At 38.8% G+C, this 26,041-nt stretch overlaps 2 protein-coding genes across 3 annotated transcripts in view; one reads left to right on the forward strand and one right to left on the reverse strand.

The window, feature by feature from the left end:
- The first annotated feature begins 1,670 nt into the window (after positions 1-1,670).
- Positions 1,671-5,678, forward strand: TSPYL4 (TSPY like 4). Its single transcript, XM_061132043.1, has one exon. It carries the CDS (start codon positions 1,775-1,777, stop codon positions 3,020-3,022), a length of 1,248 nt encoding a protein of 415 aa, XP_060988026.1. The 5' UTR covers positions 1,671-1,774; the 3' UTR covers positions 3,023-5,678.
- Positions 5,679-10,392: 4,714 nt separating this feature from the next.
- Positions 10,393-26,041, reverse strand: part of NT5DC1 (5'-nucleotidase domain containing 1) — a 118,642-nt gene continuing 102,993 nt past the window's right edge. The window contains exons 9-12 of one of the 2 annotated variants that reach the window (XM_061131506.1): positions 25,765-25,883; positions 24,541-24,693; positions 22,233-22,401; positions 10,393-12,429 (exon numbers count right to left, since the gene is read on the reverse strand). In XM_061131506.1, coding sequence (XP_060987489.1) covers positions 12,314-12,429; positions 22,233-22,401; positions 24,541-24,693; positions 25,765-25,883 — 557 coding nt within the window. In that variant the 3' untranslated portion in view covers positions 10,393-12,313. The remainder of the gene's footprint in view (positions 12,430-22,232; positions 22,402-24,540; positions 24,694-25,764; positions 25,884-26,041) is intronic. The other variant, XM_061131505.1, reaches the window with a different exon arrangement.

Below are 26,041 nucleotides of genomic sequence, written 5' to 3' on the forward strand. Positions count from 1 at the left end.
GTTCCAGAAAAACATCTATTTCTGCTTTATTGACTATGACAAAGCCTTTGACTGTGTGGATTACAACAAACTGTGGAAAATTGTTAAAGAGATGGGACTACCAGACCATCTTATCTGCCTCCTGAGAAATCTGTATGCAGGTCAGGAAGCAATAGTTAGAACTGGACATGAAACAACAGACTGGTTCCAAATAGGAAAAGGAGTATGTCAAGGTTGTATATTGTCACCCTGCTTATTTAACTTCTATGCTGAGTACCTCATGAGAAATGCTGGGCTGGATGAAGCATAAGCTTGAATCAAGATTGCTGGGAGAAATATCAATAACCTCACATAAGCAGATGACACCACCCTTATGGCAGAAAGCAAAGAAGAACTAAAGAGCCTCTTGATGAAAGTGAAAGAGGAGAGTGAAAAAGTTGGCTTAAAGCTCAACATTCAGAAAACTAAGATCATGGCATCCAGTCCCATCACTTCATGGCAAATAGATGGGGGAAACAATGGAAACAGTGTCAGACTTTATTTTTTGGGGCTCCAAAATCACTGCAGATGGCGACTGCAGCCATGAAATTAAAAGACGCTTGTTCCTTGGAAGAAAAGTTGTGACCAAGTTAGACAACATATTAAAAAGCAGAGACATTACTTTGTTGACAAATGTCCTTCTAGTCAAAGCTATGGTTCTTCCAGTAGTCATTATGGATGTGAGTGCTGGACCATAAAGAAAGCTGAGTGCTGGAATAATTGATGCTTTTGAACTGTGGTGTTGGAGAAGACTCTTGAGAGTCCCTTGGACTGCAAGGAGATCGAATCAGACAATCCTAAATGAAATCCGTCCTAATATTCATTGGAAGGACTGATGCTGAAGCTGAAACTCCGATACTTTGGCCACCTGATCAAAGAACTGACTCTTCGGAAAAGACCCTGATGCTGGGCAAGGTTGAGGGCAGGAGGAGAAGGGGACAACAGAGGATGAGATGGTTGGATGGCATTACAAGCTCGATGGACATGAGTCTGAGTAAGCTCCAGGAGTTGGTGATGGACAGGGAAGCCTGGCGGACTACAGTCCACAGGATCCCAAAGAGTCGGACAGGACTGAGTCACTGAACTGAATTGACTGAACTGAATAGGTTAACTTTTAGAAATTAAAACCCCCTTTGATTACTTTTCTCCCAGTAATGCTCAAAGGCTGAATTTGCTCTCTTACACGTGTGTGGGTCACTTCTAAGTAAGGAGGAATATATTTTGTTACTTACATCAGTTAGAGGTAGGAGAAAATATTGTCCAATTGCTTCAGAGGTTTTTGCCAAATTACATAAACTTTGAAATCTGTAAGGCAAACTGGAATAATCTTTTATTATGTCTTTTTAGCATGAGAGGAATTTTCCTTTTTAGCTGCTCAGAATTTTTAAAAATCATCTCAAGTATTTTAAAAGAGCAGTTTAGGAACCATAGAAGTTTATTCAGTCTTAGAAATCCACATGAACTAGTTCTCAGTTGCTTGAGTTTGTCTACGTCCATTTCTGTAAGCCAACTCTTTTCCAGACTAATAAAATTCATAATTTTTTTTAACAAAGTCAATACACTTGACGGACAAGCAGAATCGGAAAGCTCAACGAACTCTCGCGCGATTTTAAGACGCTGCGGCTAGACGTCACAGGTTGCCATAGCAGCCATCCCCCGGAGTGGAACAGAGGGGTGGTGCGAGGGGCGGATCGCTGCTGCTGCTGCTGCGGAGGACCGCGGACGGTCTCCTCCTGCAGGTCTGACTTCTGCCAAAATGAGCGGCCTGGATGAGGGCGACAGCCTCCCTATCGCTAAAACCTGCGGCCCAGCTACTCCCGACCATGCCCCGGGACATCCGGACCTCGAGCAGTGTCAGGGCGAGGAAACCGAGGCGACCTCGGTGATGGCGGACACAGGTGAGGGCGGCTTGGAGACTGCCGCAGAGGAGGGAGGCGCAGCCCAGGACCCCGCGGGCTGTGGCCTTGCGTTCCGCATTCGAGTTGCTGGGAGTCGCGGCCGCGTAGCCACCAAAGCGGGCCAGAAAGAGGCTCCGGCTTCCACGGAGGGCCTGGAAGCAGCCTCTGCCTCCACTTCGGTGGGAGCCGACAATAGCCAGGAAAATGGCTGTCAGCGTAGAGAGCTGCGCAGCCCTGCAATCGAGAAGGCTCTAGAAGCCTGTGGCGCAGGGAGCTTGGGGGCTCAGATGTTGCCTAGAGCGAAGGCCAAGGAAATGACGACGAAAAAGTGCGCTGTTTCTGCGGCAGGGGAAAAGGAGGGAGTAACAGAGGCGGTGCTGGAGGGAAAGAAGGTGATGCAGAAGGAAAAAAAGGTGGTAGGAGGCGCGAAAGAGGAGACTCGGGCCAGAGCCCCGAAGATCAATAACTGCATGGATTCGCTGGAGGCCATCGATCAGGAACTGTCAAATGTAAATGCCCAGGCTGACAGAGCTTTCCTTCAGCTGGAGCGCAAGTTTGGCCGTATGCGGAGGCTCCATATGCAGCGCAGAAGTTTCATTATCCAGAATATCCCAGGTTTCTGGGTCACTGCCTTTCGCAACCACCCGCAGCTGTCACCTATGATCAGTGGCCAAGATGAAGACATGATGAGGTACATGATCAATTTGGAAGTGGAGGAGCTTAAACACCCCAGAGCAGGCTGTAAATTCAAGTTCATCTTTCAGAGCAACCCCTACTTCCGAAACGAGGGGCTTGTCAAGGAGTATGAGCGCAGATCCTCTGGCCGGGTGGTGTCTCTTTCCACTCCAATTCGCTGGCACAGGGGCCAAGACCCCCAGTCCCATATCCATAGGAACCGGGAAGGCAACACTATCCCCAGTTTCTTCAATTGGTTCTCAGACCACAGCCTCTTAGAATTCGACAGGATTGCCGAGATTATCAAAGCAGAACTGTGGCCCAATCCCCTCCAGTACTACCTGATGGGTGATGGGCCCCGCAGAGGATTTCGAGACCCAGCAAGGCAGCCAATGGAGAGCTCCAGGACCTTCAGGTTCCAGTCCGGCTAACTCCTACCCCGTGTGAGAAGCTCCTGCACAAGTTTCCCTGCCACCCACCTCCTCTCAGACCCGTGCTTAGCCAACAGCATGCTGTCTTCCCTGTACTTTGTCTTCACACTGGATTATTTTGTCCTTTGATGCTTCTAAATTCTCAAAACTCAGTGGCAAGATAGTTGCTTATATGCCAATGCTCTCCTTCGTCTGGGCCTTCCTGCTCTTCTGCATCCTGTTCCACTGTTCCAAGTGCATGGCCTTCCACTGCTTCTGTGCCAAGCACATAATACTGTAGATACCCACTGCCTTCTTTTGCATGCTCTGGGCCCTGTCTGACTATAGCCTTCTCCCAGTTTTTAAAGTGGTTGTCTACCATGAAAAAGCTTGATATACCTTTGCAGCTACTTAGCTGGGCTTCATACTTTGTGCTGACTGTCGTCCTGATACCCATGTACTCTGTGGCCAAATCTTTGAGTTTCACTGCTGCAAGATGAAGCTGATAGAGATGATGCCAGCCATCACCTAAACTGAACATTCCAGGCTACGAGTAACTGGTTTTCAACTGTCTTCCTGGGTCCATGCCATCTACCTGCTGGTTATTTCGCAGAATACGCAGCTGATGGGTGGGTGATTACTAGGCATGAATGAGGTAACATATAAGAAGTGTTCTGTGTTCTATGTTGATCTTATGCCTTTGGTCACTCTGCGTTGTGACCGCGTGGTGGTATGAAGCCCTGTGATACGGCCCACCCACACCTGCTCTCAGCCTTCTGGATGAGATTTGCACAGGCACCATTCACTGCCTCTTTAGGAACTATCTGGAGACTTAAGCTCCTGGGTAGCACACAGGAACCATTCCCTGCCCGACCCCCATCCCCCCCCCACCCCCTGCTTGCCAAATGGTTACCTGGAAACTGCTTGGCTGTTAGGCAGGTTGGGCAGTCGAAATATCACAGTGCCTAAAGCAAAGCTGGTGGGAGGGCCTTTCCAGCAGTTAGCCTTTTTGAGCTCAAGCCAGCAAACCACCATTAATCTAGGTGTGCCCCTTCTGCACCCATTCTAAACATGGCAATGTTGCCAGGATGGGGGCACCAAGGAAGAGGTATTTCTGGCCTGTGGGGCCTGTTATGTATCTTTCTCTCTCTCACTTTCCTGCTTTCCTCCTTTTCTCTTCCTCCTTCTCATAAACAGTTACAGCTGAGAAGACAAAACTGGCAGAGCAGGCTTTTGGTTTACTTTGCTTTCCCTTTGATTGTGTCCAGGAGAAAAGATACTGTGCATTGGGCTCCAGCTTTCTTACTGCCCTCTTCTGCCCTGGTGTGTCCACCCCACTTCCTTTAGTAAAGTCTAAACATTTCGAAGAGAACCCTGTAGGGTGAATTGCCTGCTTACGGACATTGTTCTTTGGGGCCCACTTTGACAGCCCCGTACTCTTCCTTATCCATTTACCAAAACCTGTGTGTTTTCTTGAGCCTTAGCTTGAGAAGCTGAGGGGAGATCACAGAAGGGCTTCACGACAGACCCAGAGCAGGCTGTGATCCGAGGTAACAAAAACTGTTTCACTCCACCTTTCTAAGCTTGGACGTTTTTTGAGGGGCCTTGGACCACTTAGAAATAACCAAGGCAGCATTTTGAGGGTCACTCTTGTCCTCTGTACTGGTTTTTCCCCTGAATTCCCATGGGCCTGCATCCTATCACCCCGCCCTTCTTGGCTGTCAGTCCACAGCTTCTGCATTTCCTTCCCTGCTTCTGACCTAGTAAATGAGGGAACAGGCTGCAGTCTCCTTATGGGAGCTGCCGAGACTCCCTCACTGGGGGTAACGGGGTGTGTGAAGTCTGCCCCATAGGATGTCTGTATAGAGCCGTGGGGAGGGTGTCCTAGGCTGTAGAAACTGAAAGCCCAGGATTAAATTTGATTAAATGAGCTTGCCGTGGATTGGGCTTGGGAAGGCAAACAGGATAGATGAACCCTGCAGAATCGGTGGAAAAAGAGAGGCACCTGTGGTTATCCCAGGAGAGGTGGGAGAATGAAAGCACTTGATGCTTTAAGATGGTGCTTGCAGATGTTAGGTTTTCTCTCCAATTTTTCCTGACTCCTTGAATTCACCAGTAGATTTTTGTACTCAAATACAACTCTAAATGTTTTGTATTCTAGCATATGTGAACAATTAATGGTATGTGCTCCTTATTTCACTGTGTTTGAGTAAAGTCCTGTTAATTCTTTTCTCCATATTTGCTTGCTGGCAAAATTGACATTTACAGCCTGCTGTTTGCTTGTAATTGAGAATGTGTGCAAAAATATCAAGCTTGTTTCCTGTGCAGTATGAAAACTTCTGTGACTACTCACAAATATATCAGCTTGTTCTGGTCTCTCTTCTTATATAGCTCTATTCTTAGAAATATAACTTGAATGGGATCTTTGAAATAGTGCAAATTGTTGCTGTCTTGTGAAAGTATTCTCAAACAGAAAAACATAACTTTGTCATCTTGATATTTCTTGGTCTAGTAATAACTGTTGTACTTGACATCTTATGTTCCTAACTTGTAGAATTGTTCTGTTAAACTAAACAAAGATACTACTTGAGTCTTCTCCTGTGTGTTCAGAACGAAAAATAAATGTTACTCTGCTCTGTTTTCTTGTTTTCACCAGAAATAAAAATAAATAAAGCTCTGTCTGTTTTGTCTAGGCTAATAAATGGTTGGAAAATCACTAAAGTTATCACGTTGTTACAGTATCGTGTTGAACCTTAAAAAACGGCAATAGTGCACCTTCCAAGAATTTTTGCTTGGAAAATGGTAGATGAGCCCAAATGCTTACTCATAAATGTATTTCCTATACAGTTAGTATAGTTTTTGGTGGTAATTGAGCTACTGTGTATTGATTTTTGTCACTTACCTAAAATAGTATTTTCAGTGGAAAACTGTTCTCTATGCACACTTTTTTTTTTTTTTTTTTACTTACGTTTATGTTAACTATGTCCCATCTTTGGCTCATTCTTTACTTGGTGAGCTTAAGATAGACTTTTGGAAGAATTGATCATTGGATATTCTCTAAGTACTACTTAAATTCTTTTCCTACAATAGTGTGGTGCTATTGAAAGAAAAAAAATGGCCAATATAATGTCTAGAAGCAAATGATACCAGACATCACAGTGTCAGTTACCAGTAATGTTTTGCTTTTCAGCATCTATTACATGAAGGTTTGGGAGATAAATACATCTGCATTCTCTGAAGCAGAGAGAGCAATGAATACTATAAGGTCTGCATAAATGAATCACTGAATATTTTTAGCCGTCTAAACAAAATTTTGACATAAATGGCCCCAGATTACTGATTTGAATTAGAGATTGTTGATTAAACCTACAGGTAAACCAGACTGGCTGACTCTTGATGCATTTCTTATTTGCAAGCTCTATTTGCTGAAGTGTAATTTTTCTAGACCTGGAGAACTTTTAAGTATTAGCAAAGTTTTCCTTTATAAGTTTTATACTCAACTTCCCCATACTATGTTCATTTTACCTTTTCAATTCAGTGATTAATTTCTGCATTGTCAACCATCTGTTTCAAGCATTATCTTCTTATCCTATTCTGAATATAATCAGAAAATGTCATTTTTGTTGGTTTATTATCAGCTTCAGTCTAATCAAGAGTATTTGTTTTTCTAGTAGGTTGGTGCTACTCATTTGTCACAGATTAACATGGTTTCTGTTCTTTTTTGTCCAATAAAATTAGACTCAGCATTTTCTTGGATTCACTTACTACACAATTGGTTAGCTCAAATAACCCTGCTCCATTTCTTTGCATTGCCATTTTGTTTTTATTCCTCTGTTCTGGAACCAAAAGTCTTAGATCTCCAAACCAGTTAAGAGTTTCTCTCATCCTTTTCTCCAAGGAAGTAATGACCATTGTAGTCTGCTCTGGCCACATTACCCTTTGAGTACTTCATAATTTTCTTGGTCCCTATATTAACAGAATATTATTTGGCATCCTTTTCTATTTTTCTGGATATTTAGCTTAGGCCAGATACCCACAAGGTTTTCTCTGACCTTCCTTATTCAGGCTGGCTCCTCTTCCACGTCACTCTGGCTGCTGCTTTTGCTTCTGCTTTACACAATTGACTCATGTTTCCTTACATCAGTAGTTTTCATCATTAAAAACAATCCCCCCAAAATGACCAGTATTCCTAATTATTGAGTTCCTGGTCTCGTAAGAGTTAAAATTTAAGCCTTCAGTATCTGATTCTGCATCAGATACACATTCCTTGGTTTGACAGTCCAGAGATCAAATAGCAGGTACTTAACATGTGTGTCCTTAGGTTACTGTCATAATTTCTGAAAGTTTTACTATTCCCTTTTAAGCAGTTGAGAAAACAGCTCAGAAAATTGAACTAAATTGCCTAAGATGCAAATCACAAACTTAAATTGTTTGATTTCAAGCCTAGGGTACCTTCCACTATATCACAGACATCTGTATTAAATTCAGCATACAAACAACAACCCTATTATGTGAGTATTAAATTGAAGGTTATTCTTAACCCATTCATGATGGTCTTTGAAGAGATTTTATCACTTATTTTAATTAAGATTCCATAGATTAAAACACTTCTGAACTTACATATGTAATCATCATGTTTCGTGCATAAATGAAATTAACAGTTCACTTCATCAAAGGGAATAAGTGCAACAAAAGGACTTTATTATAACAAATTTTTTAAATTGTGTACTGTATTTAATTTCTGCTGTATAGCAACGTGATTCAGCTATATATACCCATCCTTTTTTTATATTCTTTCCATTATGGTTTATCACAGGATATTGAATATAGTTCCTTGTGCTGAATAGTAGGATTTTGTTGCTAATTCATTCTATGTATAATAATTTGCAACCCCAACTCCCACTGTATCCCTCTAACACATCCCCATCTCTTGGCAATTGCAATTCTGTTTTCTATGATTGTGGGTTTTGTAGATAAGTTCATTTCTGTCATATTTTAGATTCCACATATAAGTGATATGATAGTTGTCTTTCTGATTTGATTCATTTAGTATGATAATCTCTGGTTGCATGCGTGTTGTTGCAAATGACATTGTTTTTTGACTGAGTAGTATTCCATTGTGTGTATATATACACACCCTATCTTTATTCTTTGATCTGTTGATGGGTGCTTAGGTTATTTTCATGCCTTGTGAACACAGGGGTGTGTGCATCTTTTTGAATTAGTTTTGTCTAGATATATATACCTAGGAGTGGGATTGCTGTATCATATGGCAGTTCTGTTTTTAGTTTTTTGAGGAACCTCCATACTGTTTTCTATAGTGGCTGCACCAACTTACATTCCTGCGAATAGTGTCAGAGGGTTCCCTTTTCTCTACACTCTCCAGCATGTTTGTAGACTTTAATGATGGCCATTCCTACCAATGTGAGGTGATAATTCATTGTAGGTTTTATTTGCATTTCTCTAATAATTACCAATGTTGAGCATTTTTCCATGTGCCTATTGGTCACCTGTATTTCTTTGGGAAAATGTCTATTTAGTTCTGCCTATTTTTCATTTGGGTTGGGTTTTTGTTGTTGGAATTGTTTGTTTATTTTGGAGATTAAGTCCTTGTCAGTCTGATCATTTGTAAATACTTTTTCCCCATTCTGTAGAATTGTGTTTTTGTTTTGCTTATGATTTCCTTTGCTGTGCAAGAGCTTGTATGTTTGATTAGGTCCCATTTGTTTTTTATTTCCATTGCCTTAGAATAACCCAAGAAAACACTGGTATGGTTTATGTCAGAATGTTTTCCCTGTATTCTTTTAGTTTTATTGTGTCATATGTTTGTCATTTTGAGTTTGTGTCTGGTGTGAAGAGGGTGTGTTCTAACATCATTGATTACATGTGGCTATCTAACTTTCCCATCAACCCTTGCTAAAGAGACTTGTGTTTTTGCCTGTTGTGTATTCCTGCCTCCTTTGTCAAAGATTTATTGACCTTAGATGTGTAGATTTCTGGGCTATCTATATTCTGCTTCACTGCTCCATATGTGTGCCACAATGCTACAAAGCTACTGTAATCAAAACAACAGTATAAATAGTGTGATAGCGTGCTGTTTTGATTACAGAAGCTTTGTAGTATTGTCTGACGTATGGGAGGCTTATGCCTCCTGCTTTGTTCTTTTTATTCAGGATTGCTTTGGCAACTCTGGGTCTTTTATGGTTTCATATAAACTTTAGGATTATTCTAGTTCTCTGGAAAGTGTCATGGGTAACTTGACAGGGATCACATTAAGATCTGTATATTGCTTTGGGTAGTATGACCCTTTTAGCAATATTCTTTCAACCCAAGAGCATGGGATGTATTTCCATTTCTGTGAATTGTCAATTTTCTTAATGTTTTATAACTCTCAGCTTATGTCTTTCACCTTGTCAGATTTATTCTTTTTTTTTTTTTTTTATGTGATTTTAAAGGGGATTGTTTACATTCCCTTTGTTAGTGTAAAGAAATGCAACCAATTTCTATATGTTAACCTTGTAGCTTGATACTTTGCTGAATTAGTTTATCAGCTCCTGTAGTTTTTGTGTGGTCTTTAGGGTCTCCAGTATATAGTAGTCCAATATATAGAAGACTCTATAGTAATACAGTCATCTGTATGTAATGAGTTTTACTTCTTCCCTACCAATTTGAAAACATCTTATTTTCTTGTCTGATTCCTGTTCCTAGGACTTCCAATACTGTGTTGAATAGAAATGGTGAGTGGACATCCTTCCCTGATTCCAGATTTTAGTGGGAAAGCTTTTGGTTTTTCACATTATATTGGTTTTGAGTTGGTAATAAGTAGCTTTTATTATGTTGAGATATGTCCCCTCTATATCCACTTTATTAAAGAGTTTTAATCATGAGTGGATGCTGAATTTTATCAAATGCTTTTTCTGCAACTGTTAAGATGATCATGTGGTTTTTGCCTTTTGTTGATGTGGTATATCATATTGATTGTTTTACATATGTTGAACCATCCTTGTGACCCTAGAATGAATCCAACTTGGCTGAAGCATATGATCTTTCTTCTGTTGTTGGATTCGGTTTGCTAGTATTTTGCTGAGAATTTTTGCATCTATATTTGTCAAAGATGTTGTCTTAAAATTTTCATTTTTGGTAGTGTCTTTGTCTGTTTTTGGTATTGGGTGATGGTGGCTTCATAGGCCTGTGTGCTAATACTAAACTTAAGTCCTCTGTCCATTTACACAATTTTCTTGCTTTTCCACTTCATGTAACTTTATTAACGAATATACAGCTTTTCTTCTCTAATATCTTCTTTAAAAATATTGATGATTATTTTTCTGGCACTTTTTAGAAACAAATAATAATTTTAAAAGTTTAATTACAATTCAACAGAAGATCATTCATTAGAAGCACTGACTGCTCTGTTAGTAAAGTGGGAGGAAACTTGGATATAAACTTGAATTTTCTCTTTTGACAAGATGGAAAAAACTGAAAGGTTAGGGTTCAGATTTCTTAGGTAGGTACTGATAAGAGGAGCACCAGAACTTCTGATGTGAATGAATTTCTTCTGCTCCTCAGTGGCTAAAAGAATGAAATTAACTTATTTGGAGGTTCTCATTTTTCATATTAACAATAGCAGTTTAGAAGTGTTAAAGATGTATTATTATTTGCCACTGACAAAATAAACATGCATAAGGAAAAATAGCTTTATTTTTAAAAGAAATCAAAGGTCTACATGAAAGTATACATGAAAACAGCATCTTTCACTTGAGCCCTAAGCTTGATTGTGCATGCTCTTAATTATATTCCAATGAGATTTTGGAAGTCAATTTCAAAGACATTAACATTTATTAATAGATATTGAAGAAAGCTACTGGCTTTGAGAGAAAAAAATTCAGTAACTGTTTACCTACCCTGAGATATTCAATCCCACAATATACTTGGGATTATTTGAGCATTTAAAAATTTAACAAAATATTTATCTTTTCATTGCATCTATCAACATGTTAAACTCTTGGTTACAAACCAAGTAAAATGATGGTGACCAGTGTTTTCTGATTCTATCCATAATGGACAGAGTGAAATTACAGCATAAAGAGTAGCCAGGAATTTATACTGTAAACATTATCTGGGTTCAAACATCTTGCAACAAACCGCTACTAATATGACTACATGTAGCATATAGAACACAATAATCCTGGACTGCAGTACATCTATAAAACCTTTAAAAAATAATTCTTTTCAACCTCTTTTTTCATTATCACTGCCCCTTGCCCTAGAAGAAAAAATATATTTAATAAATTTAGCTTTAAATTACATTTCTCCCTAATGAGAGAAATACTAAGGAATAAGATTTTATTGTGTAGAGATATGGAGAACCATAATCCACTGTGTTAAGATTTTTTTATACCAAGAACCAATTTTTGCCCCTCTGAGAATACATGACTTAAAGTGAATGAAAAGTGAAGTAGACACTAGGGAGGAAAATGAAGAAAACATTAGGGAGGGAAAAAAACAAACCCTAATGATTAATACTTATCACCCAGGTCCCATCATGGCTGCATGGTCTCAGAAGACATCATGTCTATCTCCTTGTTTTGGAAACCAGGAAAACAGCATAAAGTCTGATAGTTTGGAATAATAATTTAATCTTACTAGACTTGGTGTTTTTGACTATAAATTGAAACAACAGGTGTAGATCAGTTATTCTCAATTTTAGCCACATTTTCCTGGGACATGTTAAAGATTTCAGTGTTCATCTGTATCCCCAGACCAATTAAACCAATGCCTGGAGGTTACAGTCTAGCCAGTGGTTCTTAAACTTTAGTGTGAGTCATACTATAATTAAACACAGATTGCTGGGTCACAGTCCCAGATTTTCTGATTCTGTAGGTCTAGGATGGGGTGTGCAAATTTACATTTCTGTCAAGTTTCATGTACGGCTATGCTAGTGGTTTGGGGACCACACTTTGAGGGCCACAGGTCTAGGTAAATGTGTAAATATGCATGTGCACATTTATGTATGTATGTATATGTGTATATATAGCCCCAGGTAATTCTAATTTCAGAACTACTAGTATAGAAAATATTAATAAGATTCTTTTCAACTCTAAGATACTGAAATTTTAACATAATGAGTGTTGTTGGGTATCAAGATAATCTCTACAGAAAGGAGACCTATGGAAAACATACCAATTTCTTGGTCACGTTTCATTAATAATTTTGTTTCTATAAAGCATTTTACAGTAGTTTTTGAAAATGAACATTTTTACAGTACATTTGCTGCATATATGGTTTTTCACTTCATTTTTTGGTAAAGATCATTTATTTGGCTGTCAGTTTTCCAGCATTTGATAAGACCAATGGAGGGTTTGGATAATAGCCTGCTGTTTTTGAATTATTTGAAGAGAACCTTGTAAATTTGTAGTCCAGGGGTAATTCTGAAAAGAAAAAAATAATTATTCTGCAGATCTCAGAAGGCCTTTGATAAATATAAACAAATCAATATTTGATAAGTTATTTATAATAAAACATTTTTTAGAGTTTCATAATTTTAATATTTCTTTTGTCACCAGGATAGGTTGCACCTGGAATGAACAGTGTAGATGGCTTTTCCTATACAATGTACAGTAATATTTAAGTCAAATTACATTTAGAGATATTGCAAATTATATTCAGAGCTCTAACTAGTGAATAAACTCCTTTACTGACTCTCTACACAAAAGTAAATACATAAAATAGGAATACTTCTCTGATTTGTTTTTTAAATTTAAATATCTCTAAGATTTTATCCAGAAAATTATGTAACTGGTAAATGAGAACTAATAATCTTCACGCATGTGTGCATGCTTAAGTCGCTTTAGTCATGTCTGACTGTATGTGACCCTATGGACCCTGGAGCCTGCCAGACCCCTCAGTCCATAGGATTCTCCCGGCAAGAATACTGGAGTGGGTTGCCAAGCTATCCTCCAGGGAATCTTCCCAATCCAGGGATCAAACCTGTGTCTCTTATGTCTCTTGCATTGGCAGGCAGGTTTTTTTTATCACTAGCTCCACTCGGGAAGGCAATAATCTTCATAGCCCTGAACAGTAAAAGATTTATGAACAATAATCTTTGAATGCTTAGCTAAATAATTCCAATATGCACAATATGGCAACTTTTTCCATATGATAAGCATCGCGCACACACACAGCCAAAAGAGGAATGGGTGGAGAGAACATAAAATTCATACTTTCTCAATGGTAGGACATTGTGTCATTTTCATATAAGTATCTCAAAAGCTAGCCTTCAGATATATTCTTCCTAAGTTTCTTCAAAGAACCATTACCAGAAATATTACAAGTGAAACATTAAGACCTATGTCATGTAATGATATTCATTCCACATGCAGATACTGGTTAGTAATCCTTATTTCACAAATTTTACAGGTAAAACATGATTTGGTAGTACTGAGTGTTCCGAAAACGATACTAAAATAAAAATTATATTTTAAATGCCAGTGAGAATCATTAAGACTCAAACAGTTAATCCTTATGAGGAAAAAACTAGTGCTGAAAACTGTGAAGAAGGAACACTGCCTTTCTGAGGTCAGAGAAAACTAAGATTACTATGAACAGAAAAACATTCAATATTTTTCAGTATTAGTGAATTTCACTGGTCTTCACTACAAGTTAGCTGGAGTGTATTTTCAGCCATTAAAAAGGCTCATTAAAAAGCACTGGAAATAATTGATAAAACTGAGTTTCAAAAATAGTGCACCTGAGGTTCTGGATTTCTCGTAAGCCACCAAAATGATACAGGCTAAGAACTGACCCAACAACCTCTTCCTCTGTCTTTCCTATACACTTCCTAAAGTAAAGGTAGCTATTATTAAAAGGTTAAAATGATTATGTTATCACAACGCTTATAAAGCAAACATTGCAGTAATATATATTGCAAACTTTTATAACATCTATAAAAATTGCTTCTAAGAAAATTCTGAAAGAGAGGGGGATACCAGACCACCTGCCCTGCGTCTTGAGAAACCTATATGCAGGTCAGGAAGCAACAGTTAGAACTGGACATGGAACAACAGACTGGTTCCAAGTAGGAAAAGGAGTACATCAAGGCTGTATATTGTCACCCTGCCTATTTAACTTATATGCAGAGTACATCATGAGAAACGATGGGCTGGAGGAAGCAAAAGCTGGAATCAAGATTGCTGGGAGAAATATCAATAATCTCAGATATGCAGATGACACCACCCTTATGGCAGAGAGGGAAGAGGAACTAAAAAGCCTCTTGATGAAAGTGAAAGAGGAGGGTGAAAAAGTTGGCTTAAAGCTCAACATTTAGAAAACTAAGATCATGGCATCTGGTCCCATCACTTCATGGCAAATAGATGGGGAAACAGTGGAAACAGTGGATGACTTTTATTTTTTTGGGCTCCAAAATCACTGCAGATGGTGACTGCAGCCATGAAATTAAAAGATGCTTACTCCTTGGAAGGAAAGTTATGACCAACCTAGACAGCATATTAAAAAGCAGAGACATTACTTTGTCAACAAAGGTCCATCTCATCAAGGCTATGGTTTTTCTACTAATCATGTACAGATGGGAGAGTTGGACTATAAAGAAAGCTGAGCACTGAAGAATTGATGCTTTTGAATTGTGGTGTTGGAGAAGACTCTTGAGAGTCCCTTGGACTGCAAGGAGATCCTACCAGTCCATCCTAAAGGAGATGGGTCCTGGGTGTTCATTGCAAGGACTGATGTTGAAGCTGAAACTCCAATACTTTGGCCACCTGATGCAAACAGCTGATTCATTGGAAAAGACCCTGATGCTGGGAAAGATTGAGGGCAGGAGGAGAAGGGGAAGACAGAGGATGAGATGGTTGGATGGCATCACCGACTCAATGGACATGGGTTTGGGTGGACTCCAGGAGTTGGTGATGGACAGGAAGGCCTGGCGTGTTGCGGTTCATGGGGTCACAAAAAGTCAGACATGACTGAGTGACTGAACTGACTGAAGCATTTAAATGTCAATGAGAGAATCGCATCTAACAGAATATGGACGAATAAGGGAACTTTCCCTGGTGACTCAGATGGTAAAGAATTCGCCTGCAATGCAAGAAACCTTGGTTCGATCCCTGGGTCAGGAAGATCCCCTGGAGAAGGGAATAGCTACTCACTCCAGTATTTTTGCCTGGAGAATTCCATGGACGGAGAAGCCTGGTGGGCTACAATCCATGGGGTCGCCAAGAGTCGGACATGACTAAGCATGCAAAGAAACATTACATGAATTCAGGAAGATTTCAAGCAACAATGGGGAGTATCAGGTTTTTCATTCCCTATCTCCTTTAAAACAGAAATTTTATTCTGTCTTCCAGGTAGCACAGGAAGCAGAAAGTCTGCTGAGGTTAATAAACTGTGTATGGAATAGCCAAACTGAGGTCAGATGACTCTTCTGTTAAAAACAAGAATGTCCAGATTGGGGATTCACCAAGAGGGAGATATTTGCGTCTCTCTTAGAAAAATCACTGTTGGGTGCTGTTTGGAAGAAAAGAGAGTGGTAGACAAAGAACCAAATTCTTGTTTACCACAGTAACTTTCTGTTAAACTGTGTACTGAATATACTATAATACCAACCACATTATCTAATAATTACATGAACTGAACCAAAATGAATATTTTTAAACAGTAAGTTCAGTGTAAAATAATGAAACACAGACAGAAATACAACAACTCTTGTGATACTTTTTTTTAAAAGATATTGCCAGGATAACATTTATATAAAGATTTTAAAAGCCATGACCGTCATACTGTTTTTCTTTCAGCCATTTTTTTTTACTTGGAGGTAGATTACACAGTACTATCCAAATTTACTGAATATGTTACTGAAATAATTTCAAGTTCTGAGTGAGAGGATTTCCTTATGAGAATGTGATCATAAGCATTAAGTGCTAAGTTAAAGAGAAACTAATACTTTGCTTTTTGAGGAAATGTCTTAGACATCAAAATCAATACTGAATATAATATACCAACTCTCATTCTTTCTCCACAAAAAAAATTACTTGTTTAGCTTTGTTTGACTACTGGTGAGTACAGCTAAGTATTTTCTCCTGAAAAAAGTTAGAAGACAAAGGCTCTGCCAAGTTCTTTTTCAGGGTGCTGAGGAGGAAAACTTTGGGGAAATGAAAATGGGAGACACACTCATGTTATTATTGCTTCTTTAAGGAGAAGTGATTACCCTAGAAGATAGGGGATTATTTTCCCATTTTTTTTGAGGAATATTTAAATCCTAGAATAATGGAGAGTCACTTTTCTTTAAGTCTCTTACTCTTTCCGAACCATATCCCATTGAACAGTTTTTAGAATAATTCAAGTACTTTAGAATAATTCACTGACTTCCATTATCACAAAATTCTACTCTAACTATAAATTTGAATCACTTTGAAGGAAAGAAAGTGAAATATAAAAACTGAAAATGACAGTATAATTCTGGGCCAGTCCCTCTCTTCATGTTACATGGTCCATTTCTTCAATAAGAAAATTGTATGTAAAAGAAAGAAACACATTCTTTAATTTTACATGTGTAAGCATGGAACAAAATGAAACAAAAGTTTTTGAAACTAGTGAAAATGAGTATTTCAGCAAGTAAGATGTATTGACATACTGGATTTGGATACTGACGTAGAAGATGGACCTTTTGGAAGGCCACACATCTTAGTCATCACTATCATCCCACCAGTAAATATCAGATAAATATCTTGCTTTACTTTCTGTCACATCTGTCCTGTGAGGGTGGTATATTCCCAGTTTAAGGAAGAAGAATCTGAGATTCAAGGAAAACCACATCTGAACCCGAGGGGATACCAACCAGAAGAGCTGGATAAAATAAAAACATCAGAGTGAAGTCACTGGAGAAGTGAAGAGACCACTAAGACCCAGGACACACAGTTCCTGGAAAGGAACGGCAGCAGTGAAGTGAGTCAACATCCTGCACCGCTTCTCCCTTCAGGCACCTGAATTCTGGGAGGAGGCGCCGCAGGGGCAGTTACCAGCAGCAGGAAAACCAGAAGAGATTTTGGTAGTCTTGAGGGCTACGGAGACAAAAAACTGAGGACTTGGAGCCTGACACAGAGGAAGGTGTGGAGAACTGAACTGTGGGCTCAAGCTGTCTGCCAAACTCTGCAAGGAAACTTTAGGAAACTAAGAAGCACGCAGAAACACACCCCTCTGTAATCTTGGTACTGAGTTTCTTGGTACTGAGAAAACAGGGAGGGATTAAGTTCTGACCTGAGAGAAGAGAGGGTGAATTTATCATTATGAAGAGAGGATGAAATTATTATGAAGTGATGCTCTTTCATGTTAATAATGGATTTTATTTCCCCTTCACATTAACAGAGCTAACTCTTAATTTTCTTTTGGTTACATTAACACGGTACTGGAGAAGGGGGTGGCAGAGGAAGAGATGGTTAGATAGCAACACCCACTCCATGGACATGAATCTGAGCAAACTCCAGGAAATACTGCAAGAGAGAGAGGTCTGGCACGCTGCAGTCTATGGGGTTGCAAAGAGTCAGACACATCTCAGTGACTGAATGACAATAAACATGGTATTGTCTGTTTCCATCTTTTGATATTCAAACTTTCTGCATCTTTTTCTCCCCATTTTTATTTTGAATTTTAAAATTATTTTATATAATTAGATTGGTATGTGTATCATTATAATTCTTTTCATAGTTCTTAATATCTTATTAGAGATTATGATAAGCATTTTTGGTTTAATAGCTCTCATCCATATATGTTAGAACACTTTAACTCCAGCCATTCTACTATGAGATTTATATGCCCTTGGTGTCATGTCTTAAAATCCTTTCCTTATTCAAACCTCATAGGATTAAAAAAAATTGTTTCTAACTGTAAATATTCACATATTTACAGTTCCAATTTATTCACATATCCTTTTGTTGCTATATATCCTTTTATTCTTGTGTTTCCAGTCTTCCAATAGGGATCATTCTTACTTTTGCATGAGCAACAATACCCTTTAGTATCTTCCACAGTGCAGGTCTTCTGGAGATACACTTTCTCCATTTCTGTCTATAAATACTTTTTTTGTTATTTAATGATATTTTTATTTATTTATTTTTCATTTATTTTTATTAGTTGGAGGCTAATTACTTTACAATATTGTAGTGGTTTTTGCCATACATTGACATGAATCAGCCATGGATTTACATGTGTTCCCCATCCTGATCCCCCCTCCCCATCCCATCCCTCTGGGTCATCCCAGTGCACCAGGCCCGAGCACTTGTCTCATGCATCCAACCTGGACTGGCGACCTGTTTCACACTTGATAATATATATGTTTTGATGCTGTTCTCTCAGATCATCCCACCCTCACCTTCTCCCATTGAGTCCAAAAGTCTGTTCTACACATCTGTGTCTCTTCTTCTGTCTTGCATATAGGGTTATCATTACCATCTTTCTAAATTCCATATATATGCATTAGTATACTGTATTGGTGTTTATCTTTCTGGCTTACTTCACTCTGATATTTTTACTGGGTATAGAGTTCTATCAAGGGTGATAACCATTTTCTTCCAGCAATTTAAAGATATCACTCTACTGTCTTTTGGCTTTTGTTTCTCACTCTTTTGAAATCAATCTATCTTTATTCTCTGACTGATTTTAGTATTTCTTAATTATTTGGTCTTTAGCAGTTAACTTCAGGATTTCCTTTTATTTATTGTGTTTCAGTTCTTTGGGCTTCTTGAACCTTTGGCTTATTTTTTTTTTTTTCATCATTTTTGGAAAGTCTATAGCTACTGCTTTTGGCTTATTCTCTCATCACCTAAAATTCTAATGACAGGAATCTTACTCCTCATTCTATCTCCGGTGTCTCTGCTTGTATCTCCCATGCCTTTTCCTCTTCAGGATTTACTATGGGTATTTTTTCTTTTTGGCTGATTTTCCAGGATACCAGTGTACTTTTCCTGTGGCTACTCTTCTGTTAAACCCATCCATTCAGTTCTTAATTTTGACTTTTTAATAAGAATTTCCATTTTTCCAAGTTTTAATATATCTACCAAATTTCTCATTCCTTTCTTTTCTATCTTGGAACTTGGTTACTTCTGTTAGTATAGTCTCATATCCTTGCAGACCTGGACATTTTTTCATTATGTGCTGAACACTATATAAATTGTTTTTCTTAAATAATCTGAGTCCTAAAAGATGTTATCTGCCTCAAAAGAAGAATGATTTAAAGTTGCGCTTCAAAGAGTACATGAAAATGTAATGAGATGAAAGAAAATCTCAGTCACCAAAATCTCTATTAGAGAAAGCATTGTATTGGTCCTGGAGTAAGTGTCTGAATTAACCATTATTAGTCAAAGGTGAGGATCACCCACAGGGTGTAGATGCATGCTGAAGAAACAGGAATCACTTGCTAAGTTGTCCTGTATGACCGGGAAGTGATGGATTTAAAGTTCTCTTTGAAGAGAAGGAGAAAGAGATCAGAGAAGGAAAATCCCACAAGTGGCAAGAAAAGGAAGAACTGAGAACCGATGTGTTGGATGGTTAAACCACAACCTAAAAGTCTTAAATATTACTTTTATATATACATATATATATATAAAAAGCTGAGCTTCAATTCCTGTGAAAGCCTACTTCTAATTCATCCTTCAGGGTCTCAAGATGGATTGAGAGAGTCCACCAGGTCTATCCCTCCTTTGGCAGGTCTTACCCTCCCCACTTTCTATCCCTGTACATTCATGAAACTACAAAAAAGCCATTTACTTCTTTGGGTGCCTTCTCTGGAGTTGGCAAAGAGGAGGAAAAGCAGGCCCCAAAGTCAGCATCGCCCAACTGGGCCTCCTTAGTATCCTGTCCTTGTAACTTTCCCCTAGCTTTATTCTATGACTCCAGGCTGATTAAAAAAAATTGTGCAGCATTTGCAGTTGGTTCCAGCAGACAGATAGGTCCTAATTACCTCAACTGCCGTATCCATATGCTATCCAAGAGAAACCTACAAATGTCATGGGAAAATTTTCTTCTTTTAAAGAAAAAAATTTCACTTTTTGCAGATGACATGATACTGTACATGGAAAACCCTAAAGATTGTATGAGAAAATTACTAGAGCTAATCGGTGAATTTAGCAAAGTTGCAGAAAACAAAATCAATACATAGAAATCACTTGCCTTTCTATATACTAACAATGAAAAAATCAAAGAGAAATTAAGGAATCAATCCCATTCACCACTGCAACAAAAAGAATCAAATATCTAGGAATAAACTTACCTAAGGAGACAAAAGAACTGTACACAGAAAATTATAAGACAATAATGAAAGAAATCAAAGATGACATAAACAGATGGAGAGATATTCCATGTTCCTGGGGAGGAAGAATCAATATTGTGAAAATGACTATACTACCAAATGCAATCTACAGATTCAATGCAATGCCTATCAAATTGCCAATGGCATTTTTCACAGAACTAGAACAAAAAATTTCACAATTCATATGGAAACACAAAAGACCTCGAATAGCCAAAGTCGTCTTGAGAAGCATGGAGCTGGAGGAATCAACCTTCCTGACTTCAGGTTATACTACAAAGCTGCAGTCATCAAGACAGTATGGTACTGGCACAAAAACAGAAATATAGACCAATGGAACAAGATAGAAAGCCCAGAAATAAATCCATGCACCTATGGGTACCTTATTTTTGACAAAGGAGGCGAGAATATAAGATGGGGCAAAGAAAGCCTCTTCAATAAATCGTGCTGGGAAAACTGGACAGCTACATGTAAAAGAATGAAATTAGAATACGTCCTAACACCATACACAAAGATAAACTCAAAATGGATTAAAGACATAAATGTAAGACCAGAAACTATAAAACTCTTAGAGGAAAACATAGGCAGAACACTTGATACCATAAATCAAAGCAAGATCCTCTATGACCCACCTCCTACAGTCATGGAAATAAAAACCAAAGTAAACAAGTAGGACCTGATTACACTTAAATGCTTTTGCACAGCAAAGAAAACTGTAAGCAAGGGGAAAAGAAAACCCCTGGAATGGGAGAAAATAACAGCAAATGAAACAACTGACAAAGAATTAACTTCCAAAATATACAAGCAGCTCATATAACTCAATACCAGAAAAACAAATACCCAATCAAAAAATGGGAAAAAGATCTAAACAGACATTTCTCCAAAGAAGACATACAGATGGCTAACAGACACATGAAAATATGCTCAACATCACTCACTGTTAGAGAAATGCAAATCAAAACTACAATGAGATATCACCTCACACTAGTCAGAATGGCCATCATCAAAAAGTCTACACACAATAAATGCTGGAGAGGGTGTGGAGAAAAGGGAACGCTCTTGCACTGTTGGTGGGAATGTAAACTGATACAGCCACTATGGAAGATGGCATGGAGACTCCTTAAAAAACTAGGAATAAAACCAGCATATGACCCAGCAATCCCACTCCTAGGCATATACTGAGGAAACTAAAATTGAAAAAGACACATGTATCCCATTGTTCATTGCAGCACTATTTACAATAGCTAGAACATGGAAGCAACCTAGATGCCCATTGACAGATGAATGGATAAAGAAGTTGTGGTCCATATACACAATGGAATATTACTCAGCCATAAAGAAACACATTTGAGTCAGTTCTAATGACGTGGGTGAACCCAGAACCTATTACACAGAGTGAAGTAAGTCAGAAAGAGAAAGATAAATATCATATTCTAAAGCATATACATGGAATCTAGAAAAATGGTACTGAAGAATTTGGAGAAAGAGACATAGAGAATAGATTTATAGACATGGGAAGAGGGGAGGAAAGGGTGAGACGTATGGAAAGAGTAACATGGAAACTTACATTACCATACATAAAACAGATAGCCAACAGGAATTTGCTGTGTGGCTCAGGAAACAAACAGGGGCTCTGTATCAACCTAGAGGGGTGGGATGGGGAGGAGATGGGGGGGAGGTTCAAAAGGGAGGGGGATGTTTGTACACCTATGGCTGATTCATGTTGAGGTTTGACAGAAAACAACAAAATTCTGTAAAGCAATTATCCTTCAGTAAAAAAATAAAAAAAAAAAAAAAAGAATTTCAGCACTTCAGGTCATTACTGTCCAGTAACAAGGTCTACCTCCTGGAAGGTCATTTTAAAACTCTTCCTAACTCGGTCCACAGTAACTGGTAAAGCTTCTTAAGTATTTTCTCTCTTACCTGCTATTGCTTCAATACTTGGAATTGCAATAGTGCTGTAAGCACTGATTCGCTTACAAGACCATGTATAAACCAAGGAATCTTCTGTATTTTCCAGTCCAGAAACTGAATCAATAAAAAAAGACCCCCATTTTTTAGATGATGTATTTAGAGGCTTTGCCTTTGATCCCTGAAACAAGAAACAGAATAATAAAACTGATTAATTAGCGTTCAACCTCATTTTCCCCACCACTAAGTAAATCAAAATAGAACAACTCTGCAGAAATTTCAGTTGTTTAGCCAGACTATATAAAAAGTAAAACAAAGCTTAGTAGTCCTTTAAGGACTTCCCCAGGGGCTCAGCAGTGAAGAGTCCAGCTGCCAATGTGGGAGACACAGGTTCAATCCCTGGGTCAGGATGATCCCCTAAAGAAGGAAATGGTAACCCACTCCAGTACTCTTGCCTGGGAAATCCCAGGGACAGAAGCCTGGCGGACTACAGTCCATGAGGTTGCAAGAGTCAGACACAAATAAACAACAACAAAGTAGTCCTCTGAAGTACTCTCTTCTGGGAACGCCTTTCTCAGCCTTTGGGATCTGGTTTGGATGCCACCTAGGATGTTTCCCTTGACTTTCTCACTTAGGTGAGATTAGGTCTCCTTCTCCATTTTCTCACACTCTTGAGTTTATTCTAATACAGTACTTTTCAAACCATCTTGAAATTATCATACTATTTACTTTTTGCCCTGGACAGATTATGAACTATGTAAGGTTAAGAACTATCTCATATATTAGTGTATCACTAGGGCCTAGTGCCTAGGACATAGCAGGCACAGAAAAAATGTAGACTAAATAAAAGGCTCATTCAAGAAATACTTCTCAGTGTTTTATAGGTGTAGTATAAAATTAAGAATTAAAAAAAAAAATCCCATCACACCCATATAATTTGAATTATAAAATCTGTCATCCTTTCCGGATGAAAAATTTGTTTTAGAGCATCAGAGAGTTCCAACTATGCCTTTAAATTCATGATTCTTCGTGCTGGAACTCAATTTGTGAAGCAAGATGAAAATACATGTTTTTTCAGATGATGCTGTTTAGATGGTGTTTAGAAATCCCTTTAGCAAGAATCTATTTGGATTTCATCAAAGATACTAAGAGCAGTATGGAATACAAATATCTATGCTTCTGTGTATACATTTAAGGTGTACTTAAATATAATTTCTTAAGGTGTAAAGAGAAGCTTATAGTGTAACTTTTCTTTATTTGGTTCACTTTCTTTGTCTAATGAGTCTAAGAAGAGATGACTCTCATTGCACAGACTATATGCAGATAATGGTTCTGCCAACACTGAGTGGTAATCTAGGCTGCACGTTATTCCTCTGAAAAGAGGAAAGCAGACTTGTCTACCCTTTGTGGGTCAATGTATTAATACAGATAATAGGCAGATAGTATGGAGACTTCTTAAATGCATCACCTCTGGTCCACCCCTAACACACTCTCTCCTGTTATTAACATTTTGTATTAATTAGTGTGTTATGTCTGTTACAACTGTGCTCCATTTATTCATCCCCTTCCCCTCTGAGCCCTGGGGCATTCACTGGTCTCTTCCCTGTCCCTATAGTTCTGTCTTTTCCAGAATGGCATACAGTGGCATACAGGATGCAGCCTTTTCAGACCAGCTTCTTTCACCTTAATGTGCAGTTTAGGTTCCACCATGTTTTTCCATGGCTTGATCGTTTCTATTGTTATTTTTTGATTTGATCTTTGGTTTCTGACTTTTTAGATTATTCCCCTGGAATGAATTTAGAAGAATGCGTAGTGCATTTTATTTTCTGATCTCTCTTTTTTTTTTTTCCTGCTTATTTTTGCTTTTATACACTACTTTCCCTTTCTAGATTGATGACATACTTTACTTTTCTTTCCCTCAAAGTTCATTGGGGGTGGCTCAGGAGTAAGTTTAAGGGAGCTACCAATTTCGGAAGTTAGACCCATGAAAACAGAGCACAAGGGCTTTCATGGCTAAGCCAAAGAGACAGAGTGTACCACAGTGGGTCAGGATCTGGCTGCCTTGTCATCAGCCAAAGCACAGCCATGGTGTCACAGCTCTGGATGAAAGCACGAAGCCCAGACAGACAGATGGTCAACAGCATTATCTCAGCATCATTTAAAAGCTATCCACAAAATCAACTGCAGAGTTTCGAGGGCATGAAGATCACAGTTAAGTGCCAACAGACTTCATCGCTCATGGCTGAAACAAGCACCTTCTAAGATACGATACAAACATAAAGGTCTTTCTTTCAAGGAAAAAACTAAAGGAGACTCTTACCTCATATTTTCCTTTTTTCTCTTCAGGTTCTGATTCCTCAGGCTTCCTGTCTTTGTCTCCTCGGAGCTCTTCGAGGATAAGGACTGTCTCCCAATTACTATAATGACAGGCTGGGAAAATATCTGAATGCATGCTGTCACCAAAGTAAACAACCTATAAGTCAGACAGCAAATTTTGTCTGAGACATGAGGATTGTGAAGGGGAGTGGTGTTCATTTTACAAAAGGCACAAGAAAATTCCTTAACAGCTATCAGAGTAAGTCATGTAAAAGTTATATAAACATCTTAAATTTCCTTGGATAACTTCACAAGTGACCATTGACGTGTTCCATTTGATTCATAGGGTGTCAGGTTTAAGAAGTTACACAATTCATTTGCATGCAGAAGAACAGCAGAAGATAAGTGAACTTAATTCAAATTTCTGAAATGAAAATGAAAGAACCCAAATGTTTACAGTTAAACCTGCCCCTGGAATTGAAGAGCTGGTGACATACTGGAGACAGCCTGTTATAGAGGATTAGATTAGCAAGAACACTCACAACAGAACCAATTTACCAAAGTTTATGGGCCCCACCCACACCTGCTGAAACAGAGTCTCTGAGAGTGGGTGGGGCGGGACAGGTGGGCTCCAGGAAACTTCCTAGGTTTTCTGAGGCAAAGCCCCACTGATCTAGTCCACACCTCTTAACTTACAGATGAGGAAACTAGGTTAAGAGCATATGAGCTAGAACCTCCAAGTCAGGAGCCCCTAGGGGGCTGGCTCACTGTGGGAGCCAGTGGATCAGGGCTCAGCGATGGACTGACCCATCCTTCTCATGGGGCTCGTGGCAAACATTTTTTAGAAGAAAGTGTCCTGCTATTAAAAATATACCAATGTCCAACATCAACAATATGACAGAATGTTAAAAGCTAATGTGTCTTTAGTCTGTAGTATAATCAGTTATTGCTGGTTTCACATATAAAAAGGTCCTTGATGGGTAGTTAGCAGGATAACATTCCTCAGGTAACCCACACACTATTCTAGGTCTGTGTTCCTGCTTGGAATATTTGCTTTTCTTTGTTAGAGATAAAAATGTACATCAAAGGAAAGACTTATTTAAGCAGAAGAGGTAGGCAAGGAGGTTGGCAGATAGTTATGCGGAATGCATTTAGAGTTACGGCTTTAGTCGACAAAGGTTTCTCTCTCCATGTGGGCCACAAGGACTCTACCTCAATGAGAAAATACCTTGGGTTCAGGTTTGCCAGTCATTTTCTTCAGAAGTTCATAAAGGTGGACAGCATTCCCTTGGGAGTACCAGCCAGGCTTATCCAGAGAAGGCAGTGCCTCCCGCTCCTCGTCATTCTCTGAGAACACAGGTTAACAATCATACACGTTCTCATCAAGTGATAGCACTCAGTTGGACAGACCACACTTTGCGTGGCTGAAGGACATGCATAAGAAGGAACCACTGGGGATGGCAGCTACCATTCAGTCATCACCTATACATCACGAGCACTTCGTT

This window comes from Dama dama, chromosome 28, assembly GCF_033118175.1.
Source record: "Dama dama isolate Ldn47 chromosome 28, ASM3311817v1, whole genome shotgun sequence".
In the NCBI taxonomy this organism is placed as follows: Eukaryota; Metazoa; Chordata; class Mammalia; order Artiodactyla; family Cervidae; genus Dama; species Dama dama.

Bases quoted from the DNA above. Each gene is read 5' to 3' on its own strand.
- TSPYL4 (XM_061132043.1), top strand. From the start codon at position 1,775: ATGAGCGGCCTGGATGAGGGCGACAGCCTCCCTATCGCTAAAACCTGC.